Here is a 23,529-nt window from a genome sequence, read left to right as displayed (position 1 = left end):
ACTTTCATTTACTTTGCAAGAGGGAGGTATTTTTTGTTAATAAAGTGTTGTAGTAGCCAGGCAAGGTACTAACAAACTTCAACAGGGCTTTATTTTTTAAAGTGGAAACCTCTTTTCCAAGCTGCTGCTGCACCCTCATTAGCTCTCCCTCAGACTCTTCAACTCCTCCCCCCTCCTTCCTGTTTCCTGGCCTTTCAGACTCCCAACAGCCAGTACTCCCAATTCTAATAATTACAAGAAACATCTAAACACCACATTGCCTCCTCTCTTAAGAAACTCTCCCAATTAAAGTAAACATTATTGTTCTAACCACAGGAACAAATAGGAAACAAGGCACTGTACTGTTGACGGAAATATTACACTAAAAACACTATAGATACTACATAACATAGTCTCTAGTCCAGACAGGTGGTTGTCTGGGTCTGATAGGCTGTCTCTCAAGCCCCAGTTCCAGTGCAGTGTCTTGTTGTGTTGATACTATGGTGAAGTCATCCAATGCAGACTGGGTGTTGGCATAATCTCCTCTTAGTGCATATGCAGGTGCAAGATAAGAAGCATTCTATACCCACCCATCAGAAAGTCGATTGGTGTAAGGTCCCTTCTTCTCTATGATTTTAAGAGGAGCTTTGAATTCATGGTCCCCTTTGCATAAAATTCCAGGTTTTCGTATTCTAATGAAGGAACCACACTCAAACTTTGGTTCCTTAGTACCCCGCCGCTTGTCTGTGAAAGCCTTAGACTTTACTTGGTTCTGCTCAACTGTTTTTCTCACATCATCCTCAGTTGGGGCCTCAGGTTGTGCCTTTAACAATCCAGCAATGTTCAGTTTAGTATTCATCTGTTTCCCATGCAGTAACTCTGTGGGTGATCTTTGCATTGTGGTATGTTGTGTAGCCCGGTATGCTTGCAAGAAATCAGTAGTGAAGGTTATCCACAATCGCTCTTCCAGTTTAGCTGTTTGCAAACTGTCTTTCAAACTTCTGTTAAACCATTCGATTTCCCCATTGGCTTGAGGGTAGTATAGGGATAACCTTCTGTGTAAAATGTTCCTCTCTGCTAGAAAAGTTTCAAACTCCAGGGAAGTAAATTGACTACCATTATCTGAATCCAGTTCTTTGGGGTTACCTTCCCTGCTAAAAACTGAAGAGAGGAACTTAATTACTGTAGCAGAAGAGATTTGCGTTGTAAACGCTACCTCAGGCCATTTACTGAAATAGTCTATTAAGGTGATGGCATAATGACAGTCAACTGGAGCAGTATCAAAAGGTCCTACAATGTCAATCACCACTTTTTCCCATGCAGAGTCAGGAAGAGGAACAGGCTGTAATGGAGGGGTACATGTCACTGCTGTCTTATCATGCATTTGGCAAATGACACAGGATTTTATGAGTGCTTCAGTTTGAAAGTCCATCCCTGACCACCAATTCAGATCCCAGAGTCATTGTTTGGTTCTGACAATTCCTTGATGAGTATCATGTGCCAGGTGTATGAGTTTTCACTGTAATTCTTCTGGCACAAATAGCCAGTGTGTATCTTGTAGCACACAGCCATCAAGCAAAGAAAGTTCATCCCGAACTCTAAAATAAGGCAGCAAAACTGGGTCAAGGTTTTTAGGGTTACTGGGCCATCTCTTTGTCAGAAATACCCATAGTTTTTGTTGAATTGAACATGCTGAACAAGCAGCTTGAAATTGTTCTCTTGTAACTGCAGTAAGAGTGCTTGTAATAAGTGCAACCACTACATCCTCATCCTCCGGTGGATCATCTGGTGAAGGCAAAGGCAGGCGAGAAAGGCAATCAGCTACCACATTTTGGTTTCCAGGCTTATATTTCAGTTCATAATTGAAACAGAGTAGTCTTGCAGACCATCTAGCAATACAATATCCTGCTCTTCCCAGTCCTTTCATGGTGAGCAACGTCGTCAAAGAGCTGTGGTCTGTGCACAACTTGAACGTGCAGCCCCACAGGTAAGTTCTCCATTTTTCAGTAGCCCAGACACAAGCAAGTGCTTCTTTTTTGACTGTTGAATATTTTCTCTCAGCATTACTTAGTTCCTTGAAGCAAATGCAACAGTCCTCTCTGTGTTGTCCTTATGAAGTTGTGTGAGGACAGCCCCAAGTCCATAATCAGAAGCATCAGTAGTTACAATTGTGGGCAATGCAGGACTGAATAGTGCAAGTATTGGACTATGTACAATCAAGTCTTTCGCCGTTTCAAAACTAGCTTGTGCATCCACTGTCCACACTAAGGTTGAACTTCCCCATAGTAATTCTCATAACAGTTCAATGACAGAAGCATAGTTGGGAATGAATTTTGCATACCAGGAGGTAAGACCCAAGAAGGAGCGTAAGGTTTGCAAATCTGTTGGAGGAGGAGCATTTGAAATTGCCAGGATATGAGTTGGATCAGGTTTTAGTCCAGCCTGTGACATTGTATGCCCCAGAAAGGAGAGTTCCGTTTGTCTAAATTTGCATTTGGACCTATTGAGCTTGAGGCCTGCTTTGCTGATGCAGTTTAGTACAGACTTCAGGTTATTGTCATGCTCCTCTGAAATATTTCCAAACGTGATAATATTATCCAAATAGCACTGAACTCCTTCTTGATTCTTCAAAATCAATTACATCATTTTTTGGAAGGCACTTGGGGCTGATGCGAGACCAAAGGGAACACGTTTAAAATGGAATAGTCCCTCATGTGTGATAAATGCTGTGAGGTCTCTGCTATCTTCAACATAACCTGGTGGAATGCACTCTGCAAATCAAGAGTAGAAAACATCTTTGCTCCATGGAGTTCTGCAAATACTTCTTCTATGTGAGGAAGAGGATGGCTGTCAATCACAATAGCTTTATTTGGCTCCCTTAAGTCCACACAAAGGCGAATGCCTCCACCCTTCTTCTGCATCACTACTATAGGTGAAACCCATTCCGAGGAGTTACTCTTCAATAATGTCCTCTTGAAAAAGTTTTCTAAGTTCCTCTGAAACAGCTTCCCTGACCGAAAATGCTAAGCACCATAATTTCTGTCGTACAGGCATCAAATTATTCTGCATTTTAACTTTATGCAGAAATCCATAAGCACAGCTGAGTTTCTCCTCAACCTGGTGTTGGGTCCCAGCTGAAACTGGTGTGTGTACCACAAGAGTGCTTTGCTGAGGAAGATCAATTCGTCCATTAACTACCCTGAGATTTAAAGCAGCCAATAAATCTCTGCCATCGATAGGAGTGCCTTTGTGGACAATGTAGAACTCTGCAGTTACACAGCAATCACCAAAAGTAACTATTGCTGGCAGGCAGCCACATATTGGAATATGGTTTTTCAACTAGCACACCAAGTGAATCTTGGGTTCAGTAAGAGGCACATCTTTAAAGTAATGCAGACAGATGGAATCAGGTAGTATAGATACTGCTGAGCCAGTGTTCAACATTAGCTGAATAGAGTGTGATTTGCCTGAGGGTAGGCCGGAAATGTTTACCGTGCACTTTATTTGTTCTGGAATATGTGCAGTAGTGATTTTGTCCACGCTCAGCACAGTAACATCTGGTATTGTAACTGCATGTACCTGTTGATTGAACTGGCTGTTGCAACATACTTTAGCAAAATGCCCAATCTTTTTGCAATGATTGCACTGAGCTACTTTTGCCGGACATTCTGTGTAGCTTGCAAGGTGTTGTGGGGATCCACAGCAAAAGCAAGCTTTTACTGTATTTTGAATTTGCTGATTTGGTGGTTTTTCATTAGTTTTCCTCTTGTAATTGTTTGTCTGCAGCAATAGTGAACTTTTCTGCAAAGGAGTCACAGCCTGAACTGTGCCTCCTGTATCCATGCTCATTATTTTGGCTTCAGCTGTAGCTGACTCAATCTGGGTAGCAATGGTTATTGCTTTTTCTAGTGTAAGTTGTGGTTCTAGAAGTAAACGTTCTCTTACACGAAGCATGGTTGTTTTCTCAATGAGCCGGTCTCTAATCATCTCATCTGCCATATTCCCAAAGTCACAAGTTACAATGAGACTCCTCAGGGAAGCAATATACTGCATTATAGTCTCCCCTGGTTTCTGCTCACACTGGCGAAATCTGTAGCAATTAGCTACTACATTCACTTTTGGTACAAAAAAGTTCTGTAATGCAGTGAGTGCAGTCTCATATTTATTGTCTGCAAGGGGAAAAGCGTAAAATATACGCTGCCCTTCTGCTCCAAGGCAGTAGATTAGCAGAGCACACTTTCTTATTTCTGAAATATCTATAGCATTGATTGCAAGCAGATAAGTCTCAAACATATGGATCCAGGCAGTAAAAGTAATTGGAGGCACACCTGGGCTTTGTAGAAAGGGTGCAGGTGGGTTCAGAGGCAGAAGATCCATCCTTGTCACCAAAATGTTGTATCAACCATGCAAGGTACTAACAAGCTTCAACAGAACTTTATTTTCAAAGTGGAAACCTCTCTACCAAGCTGCTGATGCACCCTCTGTAGCTCTCTCCCAGCCTCTCAACTCCTCCCCATTCCTTCCTGTTTCCTGTCCTTTCAGACTCCCAACAGCCAGTGCTCCCAATTCTAATAATTACAAGCAATATACAAACACCACATAAAGCTACTGAGGTGTTTATAGTGGCAGCAGTGAATTAAGAACCTTGGAAGATTTGCCTGGGGACTTACTGGAGGTGGCCTTTAACCAAAGTGCTAATCTCAAGTATGACAGAGAGCAAGGCACCTCTTTGTATTATGAGGAAATATCATATAGGTGGGAATGGATAGAAGTGCTTCTGCGCTTGCAGACTTTCCTTCCACTGGGAGTGGGGGGGAGGAGAGAAAAAAAGCTATAGGCTCTGTACATCAGTAATTTCCCTCACAGCATCCACACCTTCTGGCCATAATAAGTTATCTGAAAACTTATCATGTTTGATTGGCTTGGGGTTATAAGATCCCTACATATACTGCAGCAACTATAGAAAATCAGGCTGAGAAGTGAAAACTGAGCACAGCTTGTACAGAAAGATCGAAAGCCATTTCTGCTTCAGCTGGAATAGTCCATGGACAATCATTCTGTCACTTTTACCTTCAGGGGAGCTTTGCGCTTGAAGTTAGTACCACATGGCCTGCAGCACTGGCATTATCACTATCAGCAAAAATGAGGAGATGTTTGAGGTAGTCCCATATCCTGTCCTTCCTCTTGTGTCAGATTGGTTTAGAGATCTGAACTGAGGAAAAGATATGGTCCTTGGTGTGTAATTTCCCACATCCCATATATTAAATCTTGTATGTCAGCAATAATCTTGCAGATAATTATACCCTGGGAAAAGTGCTGATCTTGTGACATAAATAAAATACTGTGGAGTCCTATCCCTTAGTCATAAAGGATTTTGTCTTGTAGTTTTCATATAGTTCTTTATGTCTTGGAAAAGACAGTGGCCACCATAATGGCCTGCTTCCACCCCAATCTGGTGCAAACATTTCACGGAAGCTTAAAAAAATTACCAGCTAGTTTAAAATATATTGTTTAACTTGTGATCTTATAGCACTGATTACACACAAGTGAGTTCCAGAGCTGCACAATTGAGGACTCTTTACAAAGAGCATACCAAGCGAGCAACCCACCAAAACGGCCAGCCCCAGCCTCACCTACCTCTCCTGTTGTTGGAGTCTCAAAGTCCTGTGCAACTACAGGAAGTTGAACAATTCAAGACTCCAAACTATGACCTTGCTCCTGCAAGCACTTAATTACACACACAAGTAGCTTTATGTGCTTGAACACTCTGCAGCAACTCCTGTGCACATAGTCAGCCCCTAAAAAATAAATAACCACCATGAATAGTAATTTACTAATCCTCATCAAAACCCCAGTTAGGTGTGTTCTACTAGCCCCATAAGAATATAAGAACGGCCATACTGGGTCAGACCAAATGTTTATCTAGCCCAGTATCCTGTCTTCTGACAGTGGTCAATGCCAGATGCTTCACAGGGAATGAAGAGAACAGGTAATCATCAAGTAATTCATTTCCTGTCACCCATTCCCAGCTTCTGGCAAACAGAGGCTAGGGAATCCATCCTGCGCATCCTGGCTAATAGCCATTGATGGACCTATCCTCCATGAACTTATCTAGATTTTTTTAGAACCCTGTTATAGTCTTGGCCATCACAACATCCTCAGTCAAAGAGTTCCACAGGTTGATTGTGTGTTGTGTGAAGAAATACTTCCTTTTGTTTGTTTTAAACCTGCTGCCTATTAATTTCATTTGGTGATCCCTAGTTCTTGTGTTATAAGAAGGAATAAATAATACTTCCTTATTTATTTTCTACCCACCAGTCATCATTTTATAGACCTCTATCATATCCCCCCTTAGACTTTTCCAAGCTGAAAAGTTCCAGTTTTATTAATCTATCCTCATATAGGCCTGGTCTACACTGGGGGGGGGTGAGGTCGATCTAAGTTACGCAACTTCAGCTACGTGAATAACGTAGCTGAAGTCAACATACTTAGATCTACTCACCGCGGTGTCTTCACTATGGTGAATTGACTGCTGCCTTTCCCCCATCGACTCTGCCTGGACCTCTCGCGGTGGTGAAGTACAGAAGTCGATGGGAGAGCGCTCGGGGGTCGATTTATCACATCTAGACTAGATGCAATAAATCGATCCCCGCTGGATCGATCGCTGCCCACTGATCCGGCGGGTAATGTAGATATACCCTTAGAAGCAGTTTCATACCCCTAATCATTTTTGTTGCCCTTTTCTATACCTTTTCCAATTCCGATATATCTTTTTTGAGATGGGGCGACCAGATCTGCACTCAATATTCAAGATGTGGACATACCATGGATTTATATAGAGGCAATATGATATTCCCATTCTACATAAAGGGATCAAAGAGGTTAAGAGACTTGCCCACAGTCATATAATGTGTCGGTGGCAGAACTGGGATTAGAACTCTGAAGTACCTCATTTTCAGTAGCCCCTGATGCTGCAAAGAATAATGCATGTGCTTAATTTTAAGCAGATGAGCAATACCTAACTGGGTCTGCTTAAACTTAAGCATGTGCATAAGTTTTGCTGATTCAAGGAATCACACACACAGAGCTGCAAGCCCTATGGGTACAAAGGAGTTAATCAGACACAATGCAGAGTAGCAGGGGTACACTTTGCTTCATTAAAATCTAAATTTAGATCCTTTTATGAAGTTGGGGTTCTGTTTATTCTTCCTACATGGGGGGAAAATCTCAGTTTTCCTAGAAAGTAAATTTCAATTAAACATGAGAAGCTGAGAAATTGCCAAAATTATAACCTTTAACTTGTGTGTGAGAGGGATGCTTTATTTCATTATTTATGTTTTTTTAAGTCCCTGTCCATGCACGCTTTCTCCTGTGTCCATCTCACATTTTTCAGTACCTGTTGCACTAGCTAACCATGAGAATCAGCCTATTCTGCACCCATTCAAATTAATGGGAGTTTGGTGCTATAAAAAAGTCTCCCATTGCAGCAGCAGGCAAAGTAATGAAGTCAGTGGCAAAGGGGCAGCAAAAACTATGACAGATTTCGACCTTGCTCCTGCAAACACTTATGCACATGCTTAATGTTAGGCATGTCAGTTATCTCTTCAAATTCAGTAGCCTGGTTTGTAGTGGGAAGAACAAAGAGTACATCCGTTTATAAAGAGCAAAACCCCCCTGCCAACTAGCGAGAGAAATAAAACACATTTCACAGTTTTGCTGCAATCAGGAAGTTGTCGTATATCTCCAGGCAGTGAGACTGTAGGCAAGTCTAACTCTTTTGAGAAGCAAGTAAATGTGAGCTACTGTTAAAAAGCCTGATCCTTCAAGCTAATCCTGGCTTCCAGGAGAGTTCTGCAGAGCACAGAGAAGACTCCGATTGAATTCAGTGGGCTTTGGATCAAGCCTGAAAAACTAAATCTACTATTCAATTATATTTGAAGGGTTTTGCCACAGAAACAAAAATACCTGACAGGGTCTTTAAAGACGTAAGACATTATTAGAACTATAACATAATCCATGTAAATGAGATTACAAAAATATAGGCTAGAGAAAGGGTTTCATTTTATCCGGTTTTTGGCTGATTAGCTGGTTTTAATAGAAGTCTTTCAATTAGAAAATGAAAACAATAATAGTAATCTAAAATCTAATTCTGCTCTTTAATTCTTTTATATTTAAAATTATTTGCCAGAGCTTTAACATCCCTATTCAACTTTTTCATGTCAGGTTTGAAAGGTTTAGTGCCAAAGTTCCCTAGTTTCATTTTCAAAAATGACGTAGGCACTTAAAAACAGGTTTCAGAGTAGCAGCCGGGTTAGTCTGTATTTGCAAAAAAGAAAAGGAGGACTTGTGGCACCTTAGAGACTAACACATTTATTAGAGCACAAGCTTTCGTGAGCTACAGCTCACTCCATCGGATGCATTTGGTTTTTGCCACCAAATGCATCCGATGAAGTGAGCTGTAGCTCACGAAAGCTTGTGCTCTAATAAATTTCAAAAAAAGAAAAGCAGTACTTGTGGCACCTTAGAGACTAACACATTTATTAGAGCATAAGCTTTCGTGAGCTACAGCTCACATCATCGGATGAAGTGAGCTGTAGCTCACGAAAGCTTATGCTCTAATAAATGTGTTAGTCTCTAAGGTGCCACAAGTCCTGCTTTTCTTTTTGCGAATACAGACTAACACGGCTGCTACTCTGAAACCTGTCTAATAAATGTGTTAGTCTCTAAGGTGCCACAAGTCCTCCTTTTCTTTTTGCACTTAACAACCTGCGTCCCATTGACTTTCAATTGAAACTGAGGTCTCGATAGGGTTATTGGGAGGGAGATTTTTCAGCGTGAAGGCAGAGAAGAGTTCAGCTTTTCATGGTATTTAGTCTCCTGAGTGGGTGCTTCTGACAACGTTACCCTGCCTTATTGTATGACTTGGGGCAGAGCATTTCGGGTCAGCCCCTAGAGTCTTCACGCCGGCAGGTCGGCCGCTGAGCAGAATGGAGTTTTGCCTGAGGAGGGACTGCAGGATCAGTGCCCTGTCACCCTGACCTTTTCAGTTGAAGAAGGAAATCAAGTCCCCCGGCGCATCGATGGCGTTTTGGGGGCCAGAGCAACCTCCTTCCAAAAGGAAAAAAAAAAAAAAAAAAAGAGTTGGGCGCTGTTTCCGTGTTCGGGGTGCGGGGCTGGGACCTGTCCCCCTCTGTCTCTCTCCCACCCTGTTCCACACCCCGCTTCAGCACACTCCCCTCTGCCGCCGCACTTCCGCCGGGGGCCGCTTGCCGCCCCGCCGCTGCGGGACAACCCCTCACAAAACCGATCCTGGCTCCAGCCGGCTGCCTTGCTGAGCATCACCTCCCCCTGGAGCCCCGCGGGGAAGGAAGCCGCCCTGGGGAGACCGAGTCCCGCCCCGCAGCACTCAGCCGCCCGGCAAAGGAGCTCCGCGCCTGGCTACCGCGCCGGCCCCGGCGGGGTGGGCGCTCCGGGGCTCTGAGCCCGCGCTCCGGCTCCTGCTCGGGCTTTTCGTAAGTTTCAGCTTCGCTTGTGGGGTCTTTGCCCTTCCTCCGCTCCGGGCGCCTGCGGGCGCCGATCTCCCTTTGAAACGGACGGATCCGCCGCGGGGCGTTTTCTCTCCTTGGAAGCGGAGAGGGTCTGGACTTGCAGCGTGAGGTCTCCAGGAACCGATCCCCCCCCCCCCGCCCCCTCGCTTAGGTCGGCTTGGGAGAGGGTACGGGGGGGGGGGTCGTTTTGGTTAATTTACACATATTCTGTGTCGTCACTCTTGCATCGTATTCATTAGCAACATTTGAGCAAAAACCAGAAAAAGCTGGAGATCGGCTGAAGCTGAGGTGCATTATGATGATGGCTGGGTGTGTGCGCAAAGCACCGCGCAGATGTTCAGTGCCAGAGCGGCTTTTTATGATTTTAATCGCACGCCTGTCTTATTATACAAAATACAATATTTATTTTAATTTTCATTATTATTATTTGCTTGATTTGGAGGGAGATAAATCCCCCCGGCCTAGCTCAACCACTTCCCAGCCAGGTAATGTAATATTTCCCCACACATCTCTATTTTAATGTGAAATACATGATGCTTTGGGATCAGACTGTGCAGCCCTTATTCATGTGAGTGAATAACATACCTGCTGTCTTACTGACTTCAGTAGGGCTATTTGGAAAGGGCCACCTAGGTGAGCTCTACTATCTGGCCCTTGTTAAATAAAGGTCACAGTCTGCAAATTCCTTAGCATGCAAGTAACACTTACTCACATGAGTACTTCCAGTGAGCAGAGTAATCACTGGTGTGCAGTTGCTTGCATGGTTAAGTGTCTCGATAGGATCTGGCCTTAGAACATGGGTCATTATTTACTTTGGTCCACAGTTATAGGTCCTTTCTGTGGCTTTCCTCACTCTACCAGTGTCCCAAATAAATCACTGTTTTTATTCGTTTTACGATTTGTCCCTAACTGCCTTTATAACAATCACAGTCTAAAATGAGCATGTAATAGCACTGTAGAATAAGCTTACAGAGACATTTAACTTAACAGCTGTTCCCATGAGGGCCATCTACTCCACATGCCTATCACTTTTATTGTCTGGGAAAAATGGGAAATAGATGGCAAACTAGATCTTGTTCTTTCTTTCCTCAGGATGTAGGAGGACAGATAAGGGACAAAAGGGAGACCAGTGGAAAAGCACTTGTGTCCTGCTAGGTGGACTATGGTGGCAGGAAGATGTTGGCCAGGAAGAGTATCATCCCTGAAGAATATGTGCTGGCACGGATTGCTGCTGAGAATCTTCGCAAGCCACGCATCCGGGACCAGCCCCGCAAAGCTCGTTTCATCGCTAAGAGTGGGGCGTGCAATTTGGCTCACAAGAACATCCGCGAGCAGGGCCGCTTCTTGCAAGATATCTTCACCACCCTGGTGGACCTGAAGTGGCGCCACACGCTGGTGATCTTTACCATGTCCTTCCTGTGCAGCTGGTTGCTCTTTGCCATGATGTGGTGGCTGGTGGCTTTTGCCCATGGAGACATGGATGCTAGCACCGAGAACTGTACAGGCAGTACTAAATGGACACCATGTGTGACATGTGTCAGGTAAAGTACAGTAGGAGGTGTAAGGAATAGCAATGATGTAAATGCCACGCTGCCCAAGCCTAAAACTAGGCTTTGGTTTATTTGTTAGTCTCTAAGGTGCCACAAGTTCTCCTTTTCTTTTTGCGAATACAGGCTAACACGGCTGCTACTCTGAAACTTGAACTGTTCTTTTCAGTATAGACAACTGAAAAGTTGAGTGTTCTCCACTAGGTTCCACCAAATCCTGCAAGCCCCCCAGGCTTGGGAAATATCATACCTCAGAATTCTTTGATGCCTTACCAGATCTCCCAAAAGCTGATAGTGACAGAGACCCTGCTGCTTTTCAAATATCTCTACAGTATGTTGATAACTTTCCGTACCTGTAAAGATAGAGCCTGCTTCAACAAAGTGGCCCTGAGGTGTGTGTTGTAAATTGTTTAGTCCTGTCTACATCAATAACACTATCTTGAACACAGTGTGGTCCATAGTGAATTTCACACCATGGCACAACAAGAAATGGCTTATCTTGAGAACTATATTTTGGCTTTGGAAAATCAGTCCAAACTTTCAAAGATGATTACCGAATTTGGTTTCAGAGTAGCAGACGTGTTCGTCTGTATTCGCAAAAAGAAAAGTGAAGTGAGCTGTAGCTCACGAAAGCTTATGCTCAAATAAATTTGTTAGTCTCTAAGGTGCCACAAGTACTCCTGTTCTTTTTACTGAATTTGAGTGCTTCATTTTCTGGCTTGTCCAACTTATGACACCTTAATGAGGCTTGAGTTCTAGAGAATGGAAAGCATCTGAATATTAGGCCTCTTTTAGATGTCTCTAGTTGGGAAGCCAAAAATGGAAGTACCCAAAATCATTAGTCACTTATGAAGATTTAGACTATCAATTTTAATTACGGGACAAGTGCTGTGACACACTGCATCAGTATTTATCTCAGACAACAAGAACTGGTGTGAAAAACACTACCAGAGTGCTATGATAGGTGTCACAGGAGTGTGTTCTTTTCCTTTTACTACCAACACAACTCCCAGAGCATTTTCCAGAGCATCAGCCAAATGACTGATCAGGAGGGAATTCCATATATATGCAGTATGTTTACAGACTCCAAAGAGCAAACATTAATAGGAGCAAGCAATGAGACCATTCTGCGATATGTGCAATAAGATCCTTATTTATAGTACTTGTTCTTTGAACAAAAAGAGCCTGATTAACCATTGCCCTGTCATTTATGCCAGTGCAAGGTGGGTGTACAATGCTACTGAATCAGAATGGCTGCATTTTGCATACACTTTGCATTGTTGTTGGGACCACACAAGGGGCAAGGTGGTATAGAAGTAGACTCATAATATCTGAGTGTCCACTTTTATCTTCCTCTCTGTCTCGGTGATGCAAACACCATGGTAGCATGTACAAAATTCCAAGTGGTATTATTTCTGGCTTAAAAAGGACAACATTCTTCACCCTTTCCCTTGTTTTTATGCTGCTTTCCTAAGTGGTGCTATTCCCCTTCCAAGCTGGACTAAACTTCATTACATTGATTGATTTTTCATTTGTTCATTCTTAGGAACTAGCTGCAAGCCAGAGCTTCTGAAATGAGCAATTATGGCTCAGATCACCTCTGTGAGGGAACTCTGTCAGGCTCCTTTTTCATGGCATCTCCTCTCTATTGTTCAAGGAAAGGCGTGGCAGGGTTTGCAGCAGCAGAAAGGGCTCCATCCCACAAACCTGCTGCTCTCAGGGGATCTGCTGGAAGGAAGGGCCATTGGGCACTGAGCTTTCCACATTTGGTCTGGGACTCCCTGCCTTGGCCTTTCAGTTTCAAAGCAGCAGCACCGCTCCAATGGAGCCTCTCTTATGGGACTTTCTTGCTGGCTGCTACCCCGGACATCCCCTTCCCAGAGGACATTTCATGGCAATGGAACACACTTGCACTAAAGTTCGCACTGATTCATGTTTTGTGAGGAATCCGCATGATACTCGGCCTTATGCCAGCTGGGGGTCACATGAGCACAACAGCTTTTAAACCATGCCTCCAGGCATGTCCCTAGTCATCCCACACACTAGAAGACTGCTTAAGTGTCTGCTTCAGGCAGGTTTATGGCTGCTGTTGGCTGCCAATGTGGTGCAAAGGGGCTGTATCCAGACCAAGGTTCTGGTCTTCTCTCTATTCCATCCACTGGCATTACCACTGATAAGCCTCCACCAATCCATGCAGGATTTAAAATTCAAAATCCCTATTCAAACAATTCCAGTGAGGTCACTACGTTTTACTGCAAGGGAAATGTGAAGGTTATTATAAATAACTGAAACGTACGCATGGGAACTATGGGTGCGAGGGGTGCTGCAGCACCCCAGAGGTCTCAGCTGCTAGCCGCTTGCCTGGGGTCCTGGCTCCCCGCCCCGCACCCGGGGTCTCGGCTGCCGCCCCATGCCCAGCTCTGCTGCCACCCCAGGGTCTGCTGCCACTCTGTGCCTGGGGCTTTGCTCCCAGCCTCAGCTGGGGAGGGGGAGTTGGACAGGGTTAGGGGGCTGGCTTTCAGCACCCCCACTATTAAAAATGTTCCAGCGCCACTGAACTGAAGTGAATGAAGGATTAACATAACTTTTTGCTTTAGCACATGACAAAGCGCACATGTTGTTATATGGTATTAGTATCTGGAGTGTTTCAGGCCAAAAGGTAGACAACCATCTATCTTCTAATCATGAAAAGTAATTTTTCATTGGCAGTAAATGATTCTGTTCTGTTAAAACTGGCTACCTATTCCAACAAAGTTATGGAACAAAAATATTGTCACTAATATTTTTAAGAATAAAGAAAAACTGATTATCTGATCTAAAATGAATATTTGATATTGTCACTATATACAGTAAAAATAAAAATTAATAATAGCCACAATTTTAAAGCCTGTGTGCCTAAAGTTAGGCTCTTAAACCCATATTAGACATTAAACTAAAATCTTTCCATGTAGGTGCTAAAATGTGGCTTTAAGAGACAACTGGGTTTGAAATTTGTAACCAACACTTAGAACTCATAGAGCACTTTATGTTTTCCAAGTGCTACATAACTTTTAACCACACCCCTCCATGGTAGGTAAATATTGGTATCCTGCCCATATTCCAGACAGGCAAATTGTTGCCAAAGCTGAAATGGGAATCAGTGACAGACTTGGGATTATTACAATTAGGAGCTCACTGGCTTTTACTTCTGTGTTCACATGCTCAGCTTGCGAGCAGGGGTTGGACTAGATGATCTCCTGAGGTCCCTTCCAACCCTGATATTCTATGATTCTATGATTCTAAGACCGTAGTTTCCTCAAGGACTGAGTTTACACTATAAAAATGTGGATTCTTTTTCAAATAAATCATTTTTAAAGGAAATTGGAGTATTTGAAGTTGCAGCCATTCACTTCGCTCTGCATGCAGCTGAATATTCGTCACCCTTTCACTAGTTCCATTAAATGCCATATTAACCCCTTCATTCTTGAATTCTTTAGAACCACGTGCCAAAAACAAAAACAAAAAACCCACAAAAACACACCACATTAGTGGTGACTCCTAAGAATGAAAATCTTTTAAAAGCCCCTGGTTTTTAAACATGCTTATCAAATTTGGATTAGAGCCAGTGAGAACTCAGCAGTCTCATTACTGGGAGTCACTTCCTTTAAGATGAGTTTTCTCTTTCCATAGAAAAAATCTCCCTGATTTTGCATGTGCTATAAAACATTTTGAATTCTTTTCATGACTCCTGATCCTCTAGTAGTTTGAAGGACTGTTCCAACTTATCCTGAAGACATAGTCAAAGACTATGTCTACACTACTGCAGTAAGTCGACCTATGCTATGCAACTCCAGCTACATGAATAACGTAGCTGGAGTTGACGTACCTGAGGTCGAGTTACCGTGCGGTCTACACCACAGGGGGTCGACGGGAGAAACTCTCCCATTGATGACTCTTCTCATCAGTGGTAGAGTACAGGGGTCGACTGGAGAGGGATCTGCTGTTGATTTGGTGGGTCTTCACTAGACCCGCTAAGTCGACCGCTGGTGGATCGATCTCAGAGCCTTGATCCTGGCTGTAGTGTAGACCTGCCCAAAGAGTTAGTTAAGAGTTGATCAGGTTTTGTTCTTGCAAAACCAAACCTGAAACAAAGTATGATTCAGATTTACCTTTGTGGAAAGGACATATATATTTCATTAACATAACTCTATTATATATGTAGGTGTTACATCTGGGTGGACTGTAATATATGAAAAGGGCCATTGTATGTGTAAATATGCATCAATATAAGATTCCATGTATGGCATGTCCAATAAATAATCCACATGCTACTTATGTAGCATTCACATATAGGTTACAAACCTAGATCCAGATTTAAATTTTGCAGCTGGCCTTATCTTGACAGTGACTTGAACCAAAACACTATGTCAAACTACCCCCAACCTTTGGGAGATGAAGGGAATGAGTGTAGAGGCCCATTGTATTCATTCAGCTGCCTAGCCCCACTGACTTACTCTCACTCATGAACAGCATGGTTGCTGCAGGAGCCATGCTTCTAGGGGTTCCCCTAGTGTGACTATCCCCAAAGCCCACTGATGGGGCTAAAAAGTGCAGAGGGGAAAGTAGTGTAAGTTAACTCAGGTTGTACTCACTGCACAGCTTCCCCTCACTGGTTTGGAGAGTGGGAGAATCTAGAAAAGTCAAATATATCCTCCACACTCCCTCCTCTACACCCCCCTCCAATGCTGTGGAAGTGGAAGGTGTGGTGCTCCTGACTCAGAGGTTTCATTGGGTGGAGAGAAAGAAAAGAACAGTCCAAGAGTTAGAGCTCTCTGCCTGCTGACATGGAGAAGAATACAGACCGTTAGGCAGGGAGGATAGGTGAATTGTCTGAGGCCAGAGAGAGAGTAAATGGTAGTATTCAGTATTTCCAGGCTCTCAGGTCTGTCCTTTGACCGTTAAACAATGGCTCTTGTTCCTGCAAATGTTGAGCATGCAAAACTGCCATGGAAGTTAATGGGAGTTTTAAGTGTGCAACAATTGCAAGAATGAGGCCTCTTGTTGCTTCCTATTCAGTGTACACTGTTAACTTTTCTACTTGAGGTATTTAGATAACTAATTGTATGCAACTTTCTCTGTAGGTCTTTCACTTCTGCTTTCCTCTTCTCCATTGAAGTTCAAGTGACCATTGGTTTTGGGGGCAGAATGATGACAGAAGAATGTCCCATGGCCATCACTGTCCTGATTCTGCAGAACATCGTAGGTTTGATTATCAATGCTGTCATGCTGGGCTGCATATTTATGAAAACTGCCCAAGCTCACAGAAGGGCAGAGACCTTGATTTTCAGCCGGCATGCGGTGATTGCCATTCGGAATGGCAGACTTTGCTTCATGTTCAGAGTGGGAGACCTGAGGAAAAGCATGATCATCAGTGCCTCGGTGAGAATACAGGTAGTGAGGAAGACGACTACGCCCGAAGGGGAGATCATCCCTATACATCAGCAAGACATCCCAGTGGATAACCCTATTGAGAGCAATAACATTTTCCTGGTGGCTCCGTTGATCATTTGCCATGTCATAGACAAGCGGAGTCCTCTCTATGATATCTCTGCTAGTGACCTTGTCAACCAAGATTTAGAACTTATAGTGGTACTTGAAGGAGTAGTAGAAACCACTGGCATCACCACGCAAGCAAGAACATCTTACATAGCAGAGGAGATCCTTTGGGGTCACCGCTTTGTGCCCATTGTAACGGAAGAGGAAGGCGTGTACGCGGTTGATTACTCCAAGTTTGGCAACACGATCAAGGTAGCAGCTCCGCGGTGCAGCGCTAGGGAGCTGGATGAAAAGCCTTCCATTCTCATCCAGACTCTTCAGAAAAGTGAGCTGTCTCATCAAAACTCTCTGCGGAAACGCAACTCCATGAGGCGGAACAACTCCATGAGGCGGAACAACTCCATGAGGAGGAACAACTCTTCCCTCATTGTGCCCAAAGTACAGTTTATAACACCTGAGGGGAATCAGAGTGTGTGTGAAACATGATATACAACCTCACATGAGGCTGAGTCTCCAATAAAGGTTGAGAGGCCAAAAATGTTTCTAAAGAAACAGAGACAAAATAGAACTGTACTGGAGCTATTTATTCTGTTACTTAGTGAAAGCATCACATAACAGCAGTAGGAAACACTATAGCACTAGGCATATTAATGAATGAATAATGGCACTCAGAATAAAGGAAGCATGGTTCACTCATGTAATGTATTTTGTATTAATATATGTTTTAGTGGCATGTTAGATTTTTTTCCTTTCAAGGAAATCTATCTGATACTTTTCTACAGACTGTCATAAAATGTGTTTTACTTTTTACTTCTGGATTACGCACTGTCAGACAGTGGGCTGATTTTCAATAGCACTGTGCACCCAGTAGCTTCCAGTTATTTATGTGGAATGCATGGATTTAAGGTTAGTAGATTCATTGATTCCAAAGGCCAGAAGGGACTTCTCTGATCATCTAGTCTGTCCTCCTATATAACATAGACCATAGAACATCTCTAAAATATTTCCTAGTGTACATCAGAACTTAATTTAAAAATTGCCACTCCTGCAGCATCTACCATGACCTTTGGTAAATTGTCCCAATGATTAATTACCCTGACTGTTAAAAAAAATATGCCTTATTTCCCATCTGAATTTGTCTAGCTTCAACCTCCAGTCTTTGGATCTCGTTATACCTTTGGCAGCTAAATTGAAGAGCCCATTATCATATATTTGTTCCCCTTGTAGGTAATTATAAATTTTAATCAAATCACCCCTTAATTTTCTCCTTGATAAGCTAAATAGATTGAGCTCCTTGAGTCTATCACCACAAGACATGTTTTCTAATCCTTTAATCATTCTTGTGGCTCCTCTCTGAACCAATTTATCAACATCCTTCTTAAATTGTGGTCACCAGAACTGGACACAGTATTCCAGCAGTAGTCTCAGCAGTGCCAAAAACAGAGATAAAATAACCTCTCTACTCCTACGCAAGATACCCTGTTTGTGCATCCAAGCATCACGTTAACCTATTAGTCACAGCATCGTTTTTTGGAAATCAAGTAAAGTGTTCATAAACAATTTCCTATTATCTTTCAATTTATTCTCATTAAATTCTTTATCCCAGCTGATTTGCCTCAGAATTGTTTTCAGCTTTGTGAAATTGGCCCTTTTAAAGCACCATGTGTGTGTGTGTGTGTGTGTGTGTGTGTGTGTGTGTGTGTAAACAAGTATAGTTCTGTTTGCACATTATAAAGTCTGTTGCGGTGCGGGGGGGTAACATCCTGACTCCACAGAAATCAATGACAAAACACCCACTGATTTCAGTGGGGCCAGAATTTCACTCCCAGTTTTTAAAATCTTGGTTCCACTGGTTTATGAAAATGTCATTGGTGACAGAAGGCCAGCCTAACTAAATTAAAGCAATGAAAACCGCATTCTTTAGCACCACTGTTGGCAGCATCAGTTTGAGCACGAGACCACAGCTGATTGAGCACGAGACTACGGCTTAAAAGTGGTCATGCCTTGACCCCAACCTACCAGCTCTATGGCCTATGGAAGTTTGAGCAAGTTCCAAAACCTGGGGGTAAGGGATGATGTTCGCTACCCCTAGACCCCCTAATTGGTGCCAATGCTTCTACCCCTGCCTGCTAACCCTCTTGGAGTGTGACTAGTGAGCTGGTGCAGATATTGAGCCTGGCCATGTGTTAGAAGGGTGATCAATAGTATTCAGAATGGTCAGATCTGGGGATCTGTATCTCACCACCTTGCATCCATGGCCACGGCTATCAAATTGTTCCGAGATGTTTGTTTGCCCATTTGTTTGAAACAGGTAAGGCACCATTCTCCATAAAATAAAAAAATAGCAATAATGACTTACTCTGCCTCCCTTGAGGGTTTTTTTCACCCTTCTTTCCCTTGTATCATTCTATTCTCAACTCTTCACTGTTTGTCTTGATACTTCCTTTCTTCAGCCTTTTCCAGGGTCCCTTAGTTTAATGTTTTTATATTTCACTCTCTAAATATGTCTGCTGAGATTTTTTTTTCTTCATAATGCTCTGTCTCATTTTGTCCCCCAATTTGGTCTCTCTCTCTCCCTCTCAACACCAATATATTCTCTCTCCTTCTCCTTTCCCATCCATCCCAATCATTCTACCACTACCATTTCTTATTGTTATTATCTATTTTTTGTATCGTGGTAGCACCAAGGAGTCCCACTCACGGACCAGGACCCCCTTGTACAAGGCATTGTACAAATGCAGAACAAAAAGACTGTCTCATTTCAATCCTGACTGGATCCTCTTCCTCTTCCACTTCTAGCACCCAGTCCCCTTGGGTGCTCTGCCCTCTCTGGAATGAGAGCCACAGCCAGGTCCAGCTCCCACTCCATGGGTAGATGGAGAGTATATTTGGGAGGGTGAGTTGGGTGACAGCTGGTGACTTTGCATGTGTCACCATCTCAATCCAGGTGACCTGAGCCCTCAGCTCAGCAGGGTGAACTGATGACAGCACTGTTCCTGACTGAGCAATGCAGTCTTGGATGAGGGGGCATTAGGGGGCATTGCGGAGATGCTGGCATAGCACACACAGTGTTCAGGACATCACCAGAGATCCATGAGGTTAGGAGCAGCATTCTCCGCAGAACATAGGGGCTCCACACAGATTCAAGCACTTCTTTACAAACCAGAAGATGCTGAGTGGGATTGAGTTGGCCACTCTATACACCAGAGTTTCTGAAGCTCTTTTTCCTCCTGCCACAGGTTTTCCAACTGAGAGGGGTTGTTTGGCCCTGTTTGAGGTTATATACATTCAAAGGACACTATCAGCTTAAAAATCAGAGAGACATTTTTCAAATATGGCTGTTTAAAGTTAGCTTCCGATTCCGTGTAGGGACCTAAGTAAGCAGCCTGATTTTGAAAAGTGTGGAGCAACCAGCAGCTCCCATTGAAATCAGTGCTTTTGAAAGTTTGGCCATTTATAGAGTTACCTAACTATGTGCACATAGCTCTCTGAATTCTTTGTGCCTAGTATTATTACCCATAATACCTAGAGTTATTATAAGTGAAAGGCATTAAAGGAATACTATATTTCTCTCCCTTTCCCACCTCATTTATTTTATTCATTTGACAGCACTTTGTGTATAATAAAATCTAGTGTACTCTGAATGGTCAGTCAAATTTCCATGTTTATCGTTTAGTCTTTCACACAACAAGCAGCGGGCGAGGGAAATATTTTAGAAGAGGGAAATGTGATTGCAAATCCAAAAATATTGACCAGGGGATTCAATGGCAGATGTAGTATCTTTAAACTTTTTCTCTCCAATAAAATAGACTAGATTACAAGTTGACTCTGACCCTTTTAATAGAAATGTAAAGGAAGAATGTCTATTATCTGCATGGAAAACAAAAACATCCAAGATTACAAAAGTAAGGATTTAAAAAAAAACCACTCAAGTGTTTGGAAGGGCTCTAAAGCCTCATGCATCAGGGCATAAACCAATCTCTGAGTAATATGGTCAGGAGGAAATTTTTCCTGATGGCTGGTTATTCCATAACTGCATGATGCAGGGTTTCCTGCACTTTTCTCTCAACTATTTGGTGCTGGCCACTGTTGGAGGCAGGATACTACTCTAGATGGACCTTCGGTCTCAGCCAGTCTGGCAAAAGCTATGATCCTCCTGTGGTAGAAACGTATGGTGAAATAAAAATGTTTTGGAAATGCGTCTACTCATCTGCCGCCTTCACCTCTTCTCATTGAATATTTTCTTCAAACATCAACAACAATACTGTCTGGACTATTAAGGAGCAATGCCAGAGTAGTGTAATGATTACCATAGACTCAACAAGGCAGTTAAAAGAACACTTTGAATGCTGCATAGATTTTGAGAGGGAGGCATTATCATTTAAAGCGGCATATCTTTACAAATAAAACTCTTAGGGCTAGGTGGTAGCTTTGGTGCCACTGCCCTGAGCAGAGGGTGGTGGTGGAGCTGAACCTCTTCAGGAAAAGCAAAATGGAGATTGTGCCTCAGGCAGACAGAATGGGCCAGATTTACAAGGCTGTTTAGGTACCTGAAGATGCAGACAGGCACTTAGTGGGATTTTCAAAAGCACCTAAGCAGGTTAGACACCAATCTGTATATTTAGGTGCCTAAATAGCTTTGTATGTGTGAGCTAATCTTCTTAGTACTGCTTTGTGTGCACAGGGTCTGAGGGGAAGTGGGAATATACATTCAGTGCACCAGCCCCTTATTCTAGAGCAGAGCACTCTCTCTAGTGTAGTGGCCCCACTCCACCCCTGAATAATCCATTCTGGGTTTTATATGACACCTAATGCATCTTAGGACACAAATTATATTTGGTTCCAGGCAAAGTTTTATTTGTTCAATAAGCCTTTACTTTAACACAAAATCTTAATATATCAGTTAAATCCTTTCCAAGGCATGGGACAGCATGCACCTCACACCTGTCTTAACTTACTTCAGAGGAACACAATCACTTCATTCTATTATCGTAGCTGATTCATGCAGAACATTATGTTTTCCTTCATGTTTTTAATCAGGACAGTGGTATTCACAAACTATCACCAATTTTGGATATCTTTTCTTCCTTGAGAAAATAAGACATCTTGTGAAACCAGCTTCCAAATTCTTAAGTGATTATTATTAGCAAATGATTACTGAAAAAGCTATTGGCATGAGACCAGAGTGGAGCTTTTGCTGGACCAGAACTTTTTAATAAATGACAAAGGAACAAAACTTTCATTATTTTTGACAACTTATGTTCTCTACTATTCTCTGAGGAATGTCTGGTGTTTCCAGAGAGTTGAAGCAGGTTTGGAAGGAAACTTCAAGCAATAAATCCTATCCAACTAGGTTCTGATTTTGTTCTGGGCTATCGTTGTGTACCAGTTTCATAACAGGACACGTTTTGAAAAGCAGCACTGTGGTAAGGGTGGACCAACTCCAAAAAGGCTCACATGCTTTATCAGAATTTTTAAAAACCTTTGTGATGACAGAATGCTTGGCTCGGGGATTCATAATGAGTTAGGAAGCGGTTCACTTCTAGAATTTTGACTTATATCCAACCCAGGTCAGTATGAATGGAGACAAAATTGTTAATCTCTAATGAAAATGATGTATAGGGTCATGAAAATGAAACTGAGAGTCAGGAACCTCTAAATTTTAATCCTGACTTGGTTACTGACTTGTTATGTATTCATGGCTGTCATAAATATAAAGGGAAGGGTAAACACCTTTAAAATCTCTCCTGGCCCAGAGGAAAAACCCTTTCACCTGTAAAAGGTTAAGAAGCTAGGATAACCTCGCTGGCACCTGACCAAAATGACCAATGAGGAGAGAAGATATTTTCAAAAGCTTGGGGGAGGGAGAAACAAAGTCTCTCTGTCTATCTGTGTGATGCTTTTGCCGGGGACAGAAAAGGAATGGAGTCTTAGAATTTAGTAAGTAATCTAGCTAGATATGCGTTAGATTATGATTTCTTTAAATGGCTGAGAAAATAAGCTGTGCTGAATGGAATGGATATTCCTGGTTTTGTGTCTTTTGGGTTTTGCCTAGAGGGATTCTCTATGTTTTGAATCTAATTACCCTGTAAGGTATTTACCATCCTGATTTTACAGAGGTGATTCTTTTTTACTTTTTCTTCTATTAAAATTCTTCTTTTAAGAAACTGAATGCTTTTTTCATTGTTCTTAACGTACAAGGGTTTGGGTCTGTGGTCACCTATGCAAATTGGTGAGGATTTTTATCAAACCTTCCCCAGAAAAAAGGGGGTAAGATTTGGGAGGATTTTGGGGAGAAAGACGTTTCCAAACGAACTCTTTCCTAATAATAATAATACCGGTGTGAGACGTTTAGTGGTGGCAGCAAAAGTCCAAGGGCAAAGGGTAAAATAGTTTGTACCTTGGGGAAGTTTTAACCTAAGCTGGTAAAAGTAAGCTTAGGAGGTTTTCATGCAGGTCCCCACATCTGTACCCTAGCGTTTAGAGTGGTGAAGAAATCTTGACATTGGCCAAATCTAGACCAGAGCTTTTCTAAGTGAGACAAGCTAGAACAGACCAGGGTCACCCAATAAGGAGAAGACATACAGGACCACAAATGGTCCTGACAGGGCCCAGGAAGGCCAGGCCGCACTGAGGTTCACCTAAGAAGAGCTGCAAGCAGATTGGGGTGTCTCAGAGTTCCTGGGGAGAATGGGAGGAACTAGTGCCAGAGCAATTTAGCTGGAGACTTGGATTGCAGATGTGTCAGCCCAGGACCTGTAATTAACAATATTACCAGGAACCTTATGAGAGTGTAGTGTAGATATTGTTTCAGGAAGCAAATTGGGAAGGATTTATATCTGAAGTCTAGTAAGTTCCTATCTTGATAATTTGACATTAATCATACATAGCAGTTACTAGAAATTTTGTCTCTGTGTAAA

The 23,529-nt window shown here is 42.7% G+C and overlaps 1 protein-coding gene across 1 annotated transcript; it reads left to right on the top strand.

The window, feature by feature from the left end:
• Window positions 1–8,923: 8,923 nt before the first annotated feature.
• Window positions 8,924–20,253, top strand: KCNJ8 (potassium inwardly rectifying channel subfamily J member 8). Its single transcript, XM_038417668.2, has 3 exons — window positions 8,924–9,491; window positions 10,620–11,068; window positions 16,195–20,253. Exons 2-3 carry the CDS (start codon window positions 10,704–10,706, stop codon window positions 17,093–17,095), a joined length of 1,266 nt encoding a protein of 421 aa, XP_038273596.1. The 5' UTR covers window positions 8,924–9,491; window positions 10,620–10,703; the 3' UTR covers window positions 17,096–20,253.
• Window positions 20,254–23,529: the final 3,276 nt, after the last annotated feature.

The sequence above is a fragment of the Dermochelys coriacea genome, chromosome 1, assembly GCF_009764565.3.
Source record: "Dermochelys coriacea isolate rDerCor1 chromosome 1, rDerCor1.pri.v4, whole genome shotgun sequence".
NCBI classification, from domain to species: domain Eukaryota; kingdom Metazoa; phylum Chordata; order Testudines; family Dermochelyidae; genus Dermochelys; species Dermochelys coriacea.
Note: the sequence above shows the minus strand (reverse complement) of the source record. Positions and strands in the feature narration are given on the sequence as shown.

What these genes read in the sequence shown, in the direction of transcription:
- KCNJ8 (XM_038417668.2), top strand. Translation starts at nt 10,704, where the DNA reads ATGTTGGCCAGGAAGAGTATCATCCCTGAAGAATATGTGCTGGCACGG. An exon ending in CCATGTGTGACATGTGTCAG is followed by an intron (nt 11,069 to 16,194) that starts GTAAAGTACAGT and finishes CTTTCTCTGTAG; the next exon opens with GTCTTTCACTTCTGCTTTCC.